Source organism: Hippopotamus amphibius, chromosome X (assembly GCF_030028045.1).
Source record: "Hippopotamus amphibius kiboko isolate mHipAmp2 chromosome X, mHipAmp2.hap2, whole genome shotgun sequence".
Classification (NCBI taxonomy): Eukaryota; Metazoa; Chordata; class Mammalia; order Artiodactyla; family Hippopotamidae; genus Hippopotamus; species Hippopotamus amphibius.
The window spans coordinates 102,563,382-102,577,799 of NC_080203.1; the positions used below are offsets into that span (position 1 = coordinate 102,563,382).

Sequence of the window (14,418 nt, forward strand, 5' to 3'; positions counted from 1 at the left end):
GGGCACACCTTTGGGGGAGGCTGCTGTGGCTGAGGGTTTGGCAGCTGGCAACCCCTTTGTCTCCATCCTGAGTTCCCTCAGGGCTCACCATTGGTGGCTGTGGGGGCAGGTAGTGCCTGATGGCTTGATGGCCATCATTTGTTTGTTAATATGGCAGGCAATATTTTTCCTTCACATAAGAAACTGTAGAAAAATGTAACATCTCTGGCCGAATTCTAGAACAGTGATGTTCTGGTGTCAGTGAATCTCTTTGTGCAAGTACCTGTCAGTAGCAGATTGCACACCTCAGCCGTCTCCTTCTGTGGAAGGAGGGGCAGGGGGCTGAGGAATGTTCAGATTACAGGCAGGACTAGCTAAACTGGACCCCACCTCTTCCATTGTATAATCTTCACATCCATAAACGGGGATAACATGAACCACCTTGCAGGGCTGTAGTAGGACTCATTCATCTAATACGTATTTAATGAGCATCTAGTATATGCCAGGTTTGGGAGTTAGATGATGTGGATACAAATGTGATTTAGGATGTTTAACAGAGTGCTTATCTCAGTTATACATGGTCACTATTACTAGTATTAACACAGTTGTGTGTTGACGTTTGCCTGTCTCACGTAGCTTGAGTGAGAGGGGATGTGGTATTTGTGACGTCTGTCACTATCCAGGGGCGGGGCCTGGGGGGCCTGGGTCTTCAGCGTAAGCGCGTACACTTTGGGACATTACGGCGCGGCGTGGCCGCCCCTCCTCTCCCGGCCACCAGAGGGCGCGCGGCCTCTACCGCAGCCTCTCGCTGAGTCTGCGCCTGCGCACGTGCCGACCGCCCGCCCTCCGCTCCTCTATCCCCGGCGCCCGCCCCGCCTTGCGCTGGAACGCTCCGCCTCCGTTGCCCCTGGCGGCTGTTTGTTGACTTCCGGGAACGCGGGAGTCTCCGATGCCCGGAGAGTCGCTATGGGGGTCCAGGGGGCTTCCGGGGCCCGCTTCGGGGCTGAGGCGCTGCCTTAGGCCGCACCGAGTCGCCCCCACCGCCTTCCCGGCCCAGGCGCAGGCTTCCCGTAGCGCCCTCGACATGGGGGAACCCGAGGAGATTGTGCCCGGTGAGTGGCGCCCACGGCGGTGGCGGCGGGCCGGGAGGGAGGGTCCGCGGGCGGGCGGGCGGCCAGGCCCCGCCTCCAGGCCGGCCCCGTCGGGGGACAGGCCCGGGCCGCGGCCGCCCGACTTCGGTTGGATCTCCGGCCGCTCCCGCGCGGGAGACTGAGGGCAGAGGAAAGAAGGGGAGGGACGGGAAGGGGGACTACGGGGAAGGGGGTGCCGGTCTTTCTTCTAATTCCTTAAAATAAGTTTTCGATGAGTTTCTCGACGGCAGGGACCGTTTTTACCTCCCTATGAGCCTCCCAAAGTACTTCATTCGAGGTCCTCAGAACCCGGTTGTGTATTGAACACAGTAAAGAGTGGGTGACCAGGGGACGTGGGGTAAAAGGATGGGGAAAACGCCTTGGAGAAACGAAGGAGTCGTTAGCGAGTGGTTTTTAAAGACTTTTCCCTGAGCTCCAGAAATAACCTTTGGCATTGTGACCCAGTACCGCGTACGTACTGTGTAATCCAAAAGCAGTACTTACTCTAGCCACTTGAGATGCGCTCAGATCTTTTCTCTAGTACATTTCTTTAAAAATGGTCATTGTGACCCACTAAGTTGATTTTCTGACCCACTAATGGGTCAGACCAACAGTTTGAAAAAACACTGGCTTAGAGTAGAATCATATATTCACTGAAACATGTATTGCGTTTCTGCCATGCTCTTGGGCTCAAACGTGATTAGATTCCTGCCTCGGGTTCACAGCTTAGTGAGAGATACACGAAACTAAACAAAATGACAGTATCGTTTAACAGTACATGCCAGGGGACCAGAGCAGAGCCACCAAATCCTGGCTTGGGGTGAGGGGAACGGGGAAGGCTTTCTGGGAAGCCAGAGCAGGACAAAACAGTTAAAATTATTCATTCTATAAAGGACAAAACCGTTGAAATTATTCATTCTACAAAAACTCAGAGCCTGTTCTGGAACCTGGCATCCTATATGTCAATTATCAGTTTGAACTAACACACCTCACAATTGTTATCAAAAGGTTTTCCACAGTGGCTAATCTCTTGAGCATTAATATTTATTATTAATACTTGTGTTTGCTATGTCTTTCTTTATGGTACCCATTTATTTTCTTCATGTGTGACCATCCTCCTTGAGATTTCCTCAAAAGCTGGATCTGGCCTCCTCTGTGTGTGTGTGTGTGTGTGTGTGTGTGTCTGTGTCTGTGTCTATGTGTGTGTTTAGATAGTTATTGGGTAGTTTTTGGTAGTGTCTGGTAGTTTTTGGTCTCTCTCCAAAATGGTAATGGACTAAAACAGTTTGTGAATACTCCTCCCATTAGGTAGTATTTAATAACTTAATTTAAGAATGTAAAAATCTCAACACCCTGCGTCCTCAGGATGTTCATGATGAAGCTCAACACTGTCCTGTGTCTCTGTAGAGAAAAGCTCTCAGTCAGGGGCTAGACCATGAGGTGTTCACCAGCGTGAGTGGGGCATCGAGTGATCATCTCATTCCAGGGAGTAGATGGTCCTCCTTGTGAGAGCAGGACTCTTAGTCATTGTGACAGCGTATTTCTTACTTTAACTAGTAAATGAATAATACATAATTAATTGAGTAGATTTCATAAATAAAACTAGAATGAAGTCTGAGGAGTAAAACTGAGTTAAGATGAAAAAAGGAGGGTGTAGGCAGTTTTGGAGTGGAAGCCAAGCTGTTAGGAGACAAGAAATGTGTATAGATAAATTACTGGAAAAATATTTTAATTAACAGGCAACATAATAAAAGTTGTGAAATCCAAACTCTTACATATTTGCAGATTCGGGTGCTGTGTTTACGTTCGGAAAAACTAGATTTGCTGAAAATGTTCCCAGCAAATTCTGGTTTAAAAAAGACATACCTATATATCTTTCATGTGGAGATGAACATACTGCTGTTATTACAGGTTAGTGTTAAAATCTTAAATGAAGATAGTAATACTTAAGAGAATCCTAAGTATTATAGATGTGCTGTGTTTGAAACATCTTCAAGATATACAGAAAGTGGATTTTTTTTACTTTGCCAGAGAATTCTTGACAAATTGATTTATCAAGAGTGACTTTTAAGTTCCCTTAGTATATTTAAGTGTGATTTTCTATACATATTACTTTCTTAGAATAAATCTATCTGAATATATCTATATATTCAAAAAATTATTACTGTATAATCTTAGAAACTCTTTATACCTAAAAGAATATGGCTGTAGTGGATGGGCAAGGTAACCTGTTCCAACATGTAAAAGCAATGACAGTGTTTAAGTACAGCTTTTTTATTGCTTTGTGATGACTTCATCTCACATCATGTTGAAAATGCTTCAATTTATAATTTCTTTTTCCTTCCCACCAGGAAATAATAAGCTTTTCATGTTTGGCAGTAACAACTGGGGTCAGTTAGGATTAGGATCAAGATCGACTGTTAACAAGCCAACGTGTGTCAAAGGTTTGGGATCTTTTCTTCTTTATCACTTTAAATACTTAAACCATATAAAGTACTTTTATATTGATTGTGTAATTCTTTAATATCATATTATAAATAAGAAAGCCTTTAGTTCTTTATTTTCCGAGATTTACTTGAATGTTTTTGGCACTTAACTTTATTTTTCATGTGATGTTCAGAACTACTTTTATATGTTAGGGTCTAAAAATCCTATTGATTTTAAACCCAGAGACCACAATTCTATGATATTGCACTTGAACATCCTTTTTTTTTTTTTTTTTTGCCTGTTTGTAAACCAACTTAAATATTACTGTTATTGTATATACAGAGAACAAACAATATATGTTAGGATTTTGAGCTTTGTCTCATTTGTTAGAGTTGTGGACATCATGGTTCTGTGTAGTTGTTGGTTTTATAAAACACACTTTACCCTGCTATATGTAGTTAGCAGATATGCTGAAGAAAATATCGGGACTAGGGGATGATTGTTACTAGTGTTCTTACAGGAACAACAGGACAAAAGATTTCAAATCAGGATTGTCCCAGAAAATACGAGACATATGATATCTTTACAAAGCTTTCTTGCCATTATGTGCAAAAGCTTCTGTTTGGTTGGTGATGGTGATGGTGATTCCTTGGGATATAACAAAAGCAGTATTCTTTATCTTTGTAGCCAAATTTTTAATTTCAGCGCAAAATTTCAGTGTTAATTTATCATATCTGTGCTATTTATAGATATTGTTGTGGAACTTTTAAAGTATTCCACTCCGTCAAAAAATATTTATTGAGCGCAGTCTACTAAACCCTTGGGTTTATTTACAGTGCCTGTGATCCTTACTGTCGAATATCTAATAGACAAAGTAACAGGATTGTCTAGACTATGAGATCCTCGAGACCAGGGACTCTGTCTTAGTGATATTTGCAGCCCCTATGCTAAGCACTTAGGAGATGTTCTGTAAGTGATTTTAATACGTAAGTGAAAGAGTGAAGGACTTCAACATAGGTGTCTGCCTGTGAATATTGGAGTAGTGCTTTGTTGCATGAGGTAGAAAGTAAGCTTGATGATGGTGGTGGCAGATGAGGGAATAGATCAGGTTGGTGAAGAAGCAGCAAAACAATGCAGTGTATCTTAGCACATGTTAATTGCTTGTGGAGTTTTAAATAATATATAGGTGCGTAGACCTTACCTCAGACCTACTGACTCAGGTTCTCCAGGTGTCAGACTGAACTATCTGTTTTTTTTCAAAGCACCATTGGTTATTCTGATGCACAACTGCTTCCAAGAACTTTTGATTTATTAGTTATGAACATCAACTTTGGAGTCAGACAGGACTGGGTTTAAGTCTGTTCTACCACTTGGTTATCATTTGACCTGGATTATTTATCATTTCCATAATCATAAAATATCTTCATTGTCATATTTTTATATTTTTAGCTTTAAAACCGGAAAAAGTGAAATTTGCTGCCTGTGGAAGGAACCACACCCTAGTTTCAACAGGTATAGTATTCAATCTGTATGACTTCCTGCCCAATTTGAGGACTGAGGTCTCACTCCAGTAACGTTTGTGACTTTGTAAAATTAATAGAAGAGGTACCTTGGCAACAGTAAGATTAGGATTTTTAAAAATTGTAAATGGTTAATACACTTGTTTGCCTATGAAAATATGCAGATAGATATTAAGTGGCTGAAGAAAAAGCTTCTTTTCTTAGATTATGTCAAGGGACAGCATCTCCTTACCTGTATGCACACCTCAGGGGACACTTGCTCCTCATCTTGCTCTTCCCTCTTCTTTTCTGAGGGTGAGTGGAAGCCCTACCCAAAAGCCTATTGATATGAGTTAGCACAATTCCAATCAAAATCCAAGCAGGCTGTGTGTGTGTGTGTGTGTGTGTGTGTGTGTGTAGAAATTCACAAGGTAATTCTAAAGTTTGTATTGAAAAGCAGAGGACCAAGAATAGCCAAAACAACTTTGAAAAGATCAAAATTGGAGGACTAGCACTACTACCTGATTTCAAGACCTACTGTAAAGCTACAGTGATCAAGACAGTGTGTTATTAGTGAGAAGATAGACAAAGATTAATGGAATAGAGTCCAGAAATAGACCCACATGTTTATGCCCAAGTAATATTTGACAAAGGTGCCAAGGCAATTAAGTGCAGAAAAGGTAGTCTTCAACAAATCCTGCTGGAATAATTAGACATCCAGGCCCTGACCACTGAGCAATCTTTCCTGTCTCCTTTCCCGCACACACAGCTTCTTCTGTCTTCAGGCTGTTCTCACTACTTTGGCCCCTGTCTCACCTCTCTGCCCTCACTCATACTTTTCCTTTGCTGAAATGTATTTTTTTCTTTCTCTTACTCACATTCTTGTCTTTTAAGATGCATTATAAGTCTTACTTCTTCCATCGAGCTTTTTGTGACTATTCAACTTTTTCCTTATATTGTTCTCTGAACTGCTTCAGCATAGCACCAACTCTGGTTTGCTGCATATAGTTAAATTGTGTGGTTCAATTCCACGTGGCCTTGTAGTAGCTTCCATTTGAAAGCTAGTCTTGTTTCCTCAATTAGGTTTCATTTTTTCTAAAATAATATCCCTAGTTTTAAATTTTCACTGATTCAGAATGATTTTGTCCTGTTTCCCCTATAATTTAGTGAGGCTTTAATTTCATGTGCATTTTTATGACAGATATAACTAATTGTAATATGTGTATCTTTATATTTCATTACTTTAGAGCTTACTGGCAATGCTTATTATCTAGGAATGATATACTTCTTATGTGATTAAGAAAATTGTTAACATTTATGTTTTGCTTACAGTGTGCCAAGTGCCATCCTAAGAATTTTATAAATGTTAACTCATTTAATCTTCATAACACCTCTGTGGAGTAGACATTATTATTATCCCATTTTACAGATGAGGAAAATGAGACACTGAGAGGTTAAGGATAGCTTGCCCAAAGTTACACAGCTGATAAGTGGCAAGCCAGAATTCTTACCCAAGAAGTCTGGTTTTGGTGTCCTCTCTCCTAAACACAATGCTATATTGCCTTCATATTTAGCTAGAAAATTAAAATAATTATACAACAGAAAATTTTCACATTTCTAATTACATTCTTGTATTTGCCTCGTTTGCTTATTTGTTAACTATTATATCTTAGCTTTAATGGGTATGGAAGTTAAAATTAATGAGCCACATCTCTTTTAAAATAGTTTGATTTGGATTATAAACTAATTTGGAAATTACTTTCTTTTTTGCTCTGAACTAATGGTTTTGCATTAGCAAGAAAATACTTTCCACACATTCTATGCATTTCATTTGCTACTAAAACTCTAGAATGATTTATAAAATCTCACAAAAATGTAGAGCCTTGCTTGCTTTGCTGTATTTTTGACACCAAAATGAAGTTGTTCACCAAATCGTAGGGTAATGCCAGCTTTCAATTTTCTTCACTGGTAATAGAAGAACTATCTGGTACACACTGGTCTACCTCATAACGATGGTGACTATGGCATACTGATGTTTTCTTTTCCATGTGCAGAAGGAGGCAAAGTATATGCCACTGGAGGAAATAATGAAGGACAGCTGGGACTTGGTGATACTGACGAGAGAAACACTTTTCATCTAATTAGTTTTTTTACATCCCAGCATAAGATTAAACAACTCTCTGCTGGGTCTAACACTTCAGCTGCACTGACTGGTAAGACTTTTTTCCATTTCAAACTGGGACACATCCCTTTTTTTTTAGACCAGGATATACCAAGTCAGTAAACTGAAGACAGCAATGCCGTTTAGTTTTCTTTCATTCACCATGTGTTTTCAGAAGACATTTACAATGGAACTTAAAATCATGACATATATTACAGCTTTATGCTTACATACATTTAGAAGGTAATTGTTAAATAAATTCTAAGCTCTGCTATCCATCTGTTCCTTTAGATATTAAACATTATCTTCATTGTGTGTTCTGAAAGTTATATTTCAGCTTTAATGAAGTTGCTGTCAGAAACATCCTCGAAATCTGTTGGATATATGTTATTAAAATGCAGTTTGTAATGGTCATTGTATGTCTATTCCCTCCCTATCTAAAGCCCATATGAGAAATTCCTTTAAAATTTGGAGCCGAGATAAACATGTCTTACTGAAGAAGCTGCTGGTATGCTTCTCTGTTCAGATCCGGAGAGCTGTGTAATGTGCAGTGTTGCCCTGGCCGTCAGGAGAGTCAGAGTCGGATCTGCAGCTCCACCCCTTCAGTTCTGTCAGCCACACAGTTAGCATTTAGACCTCTCCTTTTGGTTCTTAGTTTCAATTTTCCTTTTATTTGCTTTATTATTAAACCACTTCAAAAATTTTAAAACTTTCCATTAAAAGATGTAAGTAAATAAGTCTTGATAATTATTTTCTAAAATATTTCTCTTAGTTTTTTTTTCCTGACATCGCAACCCTTATCAGAAAGCACGTAAATTAACCTGTTTTTGAAATGTTATGTATGCTAATATATCTCCTGTTCTCTGAAGTTAGATTATGTGTTTTCAGTTGTAAATTGTGGGGGGGGGAGGAGTTAGTGAAATACATTTATTTAATTTTTTTCTTCCTTTAAAGCATCATTCCCACAATGTTCTCAGAGCAAGGTCTTCCAGGCCCTTTCAACCTGGGACTTGCCCAGGAGATGTCCAGTGTGACTCGTGCTGTTGTTCAGTGCAGTTGCAGGTAGACTACTTGAAAGGAGTGAACCATTTTCTGTTTCGAGACATTAGAATAAGAAAAGGTTATTATAGGAAAGGACATTCTGTCTTTGCTATTGAGATAATATGGACATGACTAAAGTGATTTACATTAGGTTATTCTCTATCCTTTATCATTATAGAAGCATTTCATAATAGAAATTGTACTGTTAAGTAGCTGCCTGGTATAAATGTCTTAGTACTTTTCTTTCAAGATACATAATTTTTCTAAATTAAAAAATGCCCTGTTGGAAATATAACTTGCCATCTCCACTACCTCTTAAAACCTTTTTTCCTCTTTGTGTTTTCTTTGTAGAGGATGGAGAGCTTTTCATGTGGGGCGACAATTCTGAAGGACAAATTGGTTTACAAAATATAACTAATATTTGTGTCCCTCATCGAGTGACCATTGGAAAACCTATCTCCTGGATCTCTTGTGGATATTACCATTCAGCCTTTGTAACAAGTAAGGCAGAACAGTTTGGATTTCTCATGTTATCTCCCATTTCTAAGTTATTACTAAATTAATAATAAAATGACATAGCATTCTACATTTCTGTAGAAATATTGCCATGGTACTACATGTAATGAAATAATTTTGTTCTGTTTTAGGTCACAGTATTTCTTCATTTCAGTATATATATATATTTTTTTTTTGGCCATGCTACATGGCTTGCGGGATCTTAGTTCCCCAACCGGGGATCGAACCCAGGCCCTCGGCAGTGAAAGCACAGAGTCGTAACCACTGGACTGCCAGGGGATTCCCTTTTTCTTCATTTCAACAATGAGTGTTTATAGTTTCAAACTATCTGACATGTTCAGTTTTTTTAATGAATGTTAGGTCTATTAGGAAAACAAAATTTATACATAAGAAACCCTTCTAAATTTTGGTTCTGAAACTTAGACTCTTTGGCATTAAAAACAAGACCTATGAGCCTCTTTTGTCTGGATCCACTTGGCTCTGTACTTTGACCTACTCTACTCTTGTCCTGATAATTTGCTTTCATTGTTCTAGCACATGAGTCATAGATTTTCGTTGTAGGAATAGGGATGAAGATTAGATGAAAAGGAAGAGAGCTCAGTATGGGATATGCTTTCCTTTGGTGGGACTTTTCTCAGGCTCCCCAATTTCTCCTTTTCCTGTGCTCACTGGCAACCTTTTCTACCTTAGTTAAAATATTTTAAATGTTGGACTCTAAATATTATAGCCTACCTCTACACTACTAGTAATAGCAGAAGTATGATCATGGTTTTCCATCTTATTTACGGTTTTCCTAACAGTAAAACACCTAGCAGAAACAGTTCTATGGACCCTCTCAGATGTCTCTCTAAATATTTGTTTTATACATTTACTCTTTATTCTGTGCACCTCAGATTCAGGTTTAGAAAGTGCTTCTTGACCTATCCCAGTGCCCCCCCCCAGGTTTACCAATGAATTGGTAACAACTTGGTACCAAGAAAGGGCAAACTCTGACTTGGCTGGTTTTGTTCACTACTGTGTCAGTTTGTGTCTTGAAGAAACTGACAATTAATAAATATTGTTGAATGAGGAGGTGAGTGAGTGAATGATAAATTGTGTTCCTTGGGGCAATACCACATACCAACTTATTTGCAACTTTAGGGCTGCTAGGGTTGGTATAGTCTGTGCTCACTTTGTTTCTGAAACAAAAAACAGGAAGAAAAACACACATGGAAAAACAAATAATCAAAAGCATTGTGTTATATTTGCACCTTAATAAAACTGCCAGAATCAATTTTTATTTACTACTGCTTTAGCTAGTGGGGAAACAGGTGGAATTATTCGTTTTAACCAATGGGCATTACATTGAACTTTTTTGTTTTGTTTTCTTTCTTTATGCCTTTTTAAAAAAAAAGCTTTGTTGATGTATAGCTCACATACCATACAGTTCACTCATTTAAGGTGTGAGGAGCGGCAGGAATTTATAGACAGTAGTAGGAAGAGACTTGTCTGAACTTAGTAACCCCTTTCATGTGAGAGGCAAGAAGCATGGGAAAAAGGGGAACGTGCTGACTTACTGAGCACTTCTGTGCCAGTGTTTGCTAAATACTTCAGAGAAAACCATGGTTCAGGAAACTTCATTTTTTGTGCAGATCAATCTAGAAAATGAGTATAGCTGTGTTTGCACTATTTGACCAAGTTTTAAGTGGCACATACCATGTGTGTTAGATGTCACACAACCTCCCTAAGTTCTGATTTGCTAGAAGGGCTCTCAAGCTTTAGTAGCTGGTTATACTCATGGCTAAGATTTATTACAGCAAAGAATACATGAGCAAAAGCAGCAGGAAAGATCTGTATCCTCCAGAGAGGTCCAGTATGTGTTTCCTAGTCCTTCCTCTTCCAAGGCCACACAGGACATGTTTTCTCTTTGGCAGTGACCTACAGGGATATGTGTGTAATGTCTCTGCTCAGGGAAGCCCACTCTATTCTTAGGGTCTGAGGCTTTTATGTGGGTGGCTGGTGTCATGTAGGCACATCCTGCTGGCAAGTAGTCTTAGCAACTAGTCATGGCAACTGCAGCTCAGGTCTCTCAACAGTGAAACCAGGTATACATCATCAGGGTTGATGTTTGTGCAAAGCCACCCTCTCTTAGCTTCTTGCTGAGCTGGCATAATTCATTTCTCCAGGTGTGCATAACAAAAACATCAATCAGCAACACAAAGCACACTCCCAAGGGCCACATTTCCAGGGGCTGGTCGTCAGTCAGTCATGCTTCTCTTAGAGACATGCAAATAATACAAGAGGTGCTATGTTACCTCTTGCCTTATATCAATGGTGATAATCTTTTTTGTGTCATGATCTTTAGATTAGATGATGTATTTATCACAGTTTTTAAATTCCTGCTTTATAGAACTCAGTTCAGGTCTTAGAAATGAATGAAAAAGTTCCTGCTTTCAAGAAGCTCATAGTCAAAGTATAGTGTGTAAGTGTGATAACAGAAGCAAATCAATAGTATTGGTATGGACAAGGCAGTGATTAAATATAAGTTCCTTAATAGTCTTTCTGGAAAAAGTGTCATCTGAGTAAAATCTGCTATCTTTAGGCTCACTCACCATATTTACTTCGCACAGAAATGAGTTTTCTATACTAAGTTTCATAAAAGGCAATTATTTATTCAACAAGTATTCATTAAATGTTTAATGTACTAGACACACTGCTAAGTTCTTGCAGTACCGTAGTGAGCAAGACAAAATCCATGTCCTTATGGGGGTTTAATGTTGAATCATTTGCTTTATAAAAAGTAGGTAGAAGTAAGATCATCTTTATTGTGAAACAGGTAAAATAATTTTCTAGTTGTTACTAGTAGTGATGGTTGTGAATTCTTCATGAAGAATTTGGATTAGAATAATCAAGGGGAAGGGAAAATCTACCTTTATTTTCTTACCATTCAGTAAAAATATCTCAAGAAAGGTCAAATTTATGAAGTTGGGATTTTCTACATTTTCTTTTATCGAATGTGAGAACACATACCAAAAAGACCGATATTTTATTCACATCTATGTCATCATTGGTCACTGTTCTTTTCTTTCAATAGCGGAGGGAGAACTGTACACCTTTGGAGAATCTGAGTATGGGAAGTTAGGTCTTCCCCAAAAGCTGCTGAGTAATCACAAAGTGCCACAGCTGGTACCTGGAATTCCTGAGAAGGTGATCCAAGTAGTTTGTGGTGGAGGGCACACGGTTGCTCTCACAGGTATGTGTGCAGCTCCATTCCCTGCTTTCTGTGGTAGCTGATGAAAAAAACTTTTTTTACGTTCATTTATTTTTGTTGTGGTAAGAACACTTAACATCATCTGATCCATCCTCTTAACAGATTTTTAAGTGTACAATTCAGTATTGTTATCTGTAGGCACAGTGTTGTATGGCAGATCTCTAGAACTTTCACCTTTGCATAGGTGAAACCTTATACCCATTCATTAGCAGCTCCCCTCTCCCCCTGCTCCAGCCCCTGGCAACCACCATTCAAGTCTCTGCAAGTCTCTGCATTCAAAAGTTTGACTGTTTTAGATACTTCATGTAAGTTGGCTTTGCATCTTTTTCCATTAAGATCCCCACCTTTTGTTCCTATAGTTAGTAAACATTTCTGGCCTACGAAAGAAATTTTTAAGTAGAAAACAATGAATCTTGTTGAATTGTTTTTGCTAACATAATTGACATTTTCATGATTTTAACACCTTTAAGGGCAGCAAATAACATTTTTTAGCTCATTTTCAAGAAAAAATTGTTTTCCTTATATATATATGTATTCCATATTTATTTAAAATTGACATTTTTTCTGAAGTTCCTTATTTTGGAGAAGCTCCCTGTTAATACTGTTTTCTACTTGTCATTGATAATTCTTCTATTTTTGATATTCACAGTGTCTAACTTGCTGATTTCTTTGTGATTTTTATGTTCTGTTATAGTAATTCATTAAAAACTGTTAAGATTTTAAATTACAGATAATAAAAGAAAGTTAGAACCTTAAAGGTAAATCACTTTTGGCTTCTGAATTTTGTATTTGATATGACATGTGACTTCTCAGGATTCTAGTCAGTATAATTAAAGTATACTTACTGCTTGTTAATATGCTTACTAAATTGATGCTCCCAAATTTGCTTGGCATCAGATTTATTTTATTTTATTTTATTTTTTCAGATTTATTTTAGATGAGTAGTATAGAGGTAATGCAGTTAGGTAGTGAATGATTATGATATTTTTTGGTAAAAAAGACATAAACAGTTTCTGAAGTCACCACTTAATCCTCAGTAACCCAAAGCTAGAAGTGTTCCAGACAAATTTTAAATAATATCCAGTTCTCAGACGATAATGCTTAAATGTTGCAAGATGATTAAGCAATATTTTATCGTTAGATTTTCCTCTCTTACATCACTTTTCCTTGACTTCCTATTCTAGTCCCAGTCATGCTTATAAAGCTATGGTTTCCCAGAATTACAGTTTCCAGATGGAATCTTTTTAAAGTGAAAAATAATTTTTTTCCAGGCCTCCACTCTAAATTTGGAAATAATTCTGAGGTTTAAGTTTTTGTTTTAACTTCTGCTGATAAAGTTAATTTTCATATAATTTCTAAAAGATTTATCCTAGGAATTAAACGTTAATCTTTATAAATTATCTGAAAATTTATTCTGTAGGCAGAAATGCAACTTATTCTTCACGTGTTATGTATTTTCTCCAGTTTATACAAAGATAATAAGAATTAGTTTATTAGGTGATTTGAAGGTTATTCTGAGGACACAAATGTTGATTATATAATAATAGTGTCATTCAGTAATACATTATAAAATGTTTTCATATAAAATATTTTCACCAAGATAATCCATGATTCTTATAATTATACTTTAAAAATGTACCTAAGTGTGATATTTTCTTGTAGTGTTATAGACATTTAGCTTTCTGTGGACTTTGTTTTGAAGTTAAAAACTATATTGCCAGAAATTGATTGTTTTCTCCAGATTTTTTCAGAGTTTGGGATCTCACAGACCAGCAGAGTTTTTATATTTTAAGTTTTTAATTTTGTGAAAAGAATATGAGGACCTACAGATGGTTGCCAGCTTCCAGTTTGCATTTGGCTAAGTATGGACGTTGCAAGAAAAATGCAATCTGTTTTTGCCATTATATCATAAAATAAGGGGCATTTTCAAAACAAAAATTTAGAAGCTCTTAATTTTATAATAAAAGACATCCCCTTGAGTTGTATACATTTATCCGTATGGAAAATTTACTGCTTTGCCTATTTTTTAAATTTCTCCATGGACCTTTGAAAGCTTTATTATGAGCTAGTCCTCGTGAGAAACCTGTGTTTTGGAACAGTGTGGACAGAAATATTAAATATCAAGTCCTAATTGGTGAAGGAATGGACCTGAAGAGTGTATTGATCATCAGTTTGACTAAATACTAAGTTAAATATCTAAGAGTTATAGAATACTTTGCAAGACGTTAAAGCAAAGAATAGCTAACCATCTGTTTTAAATTGTTCCCTTCATTAAAGGAAAGGGCTTGGATTTGATGATTCTATGGGGGCCATCCCCACCTTTGTTTTTCCTTGTGTCTGTAACTCTGATCTTAAAATCTATTTGGATATCATTCATTAAAATACTTTAAAGATAATTTAAATTGGTTCATTGCT

The 14,418-nt window shown here is 37.8% G+C and overlaps 1 protein-coding gene across 5 annotated transcripts in view; it reads left to right on the forward strand.

The window, feature by feature from the left end:
* Window positions 1-905: 905 nt before the first annotated feature.
* RPGR (retinitis pigmentosa GTPase regulator) overlaps window positions 906-14,418 on the forward strand; it is a 68,867-nt gene continuing 55,354 nt past the window's right edge. For all 5 annotated transcript variants that reach the window (XR_009050229.1, XM_057717698.1, XM_057717700.1 and 2 more), the window contains exons 1-7: window positions 906-1,091; window positions 2,895-3,020; window positions 3,461-3,553; window positions 4,986-5,048; window positions 7,090-7,248; window positions 8,589-8,738; window positions 11,827-11,985. Coding sequence is in view for 4 of the 5 variants with exons in the window: in XM_057717698.1 (XP_057573681.1) it covers window positions 929-1,091; window positions 2,895-3,020; window positions 3,461-3,553; window positions 4,986-5,048; window positions 7,090-7,248; window positions 8,589-8,738; window positions 11,827-11,985 (913 nt within the window). In the remaining variant the exon portion in view is untranslated. The remainder of the gene's footprint in view (window positions 1,092-2,894; window positions 3,021-3,460; window positions 3,554-4,985; window positions 5,049-7,089; window positions 7,249-8,588; window positions 8,739-11,826; window positions 11,986-14,418) is intronic.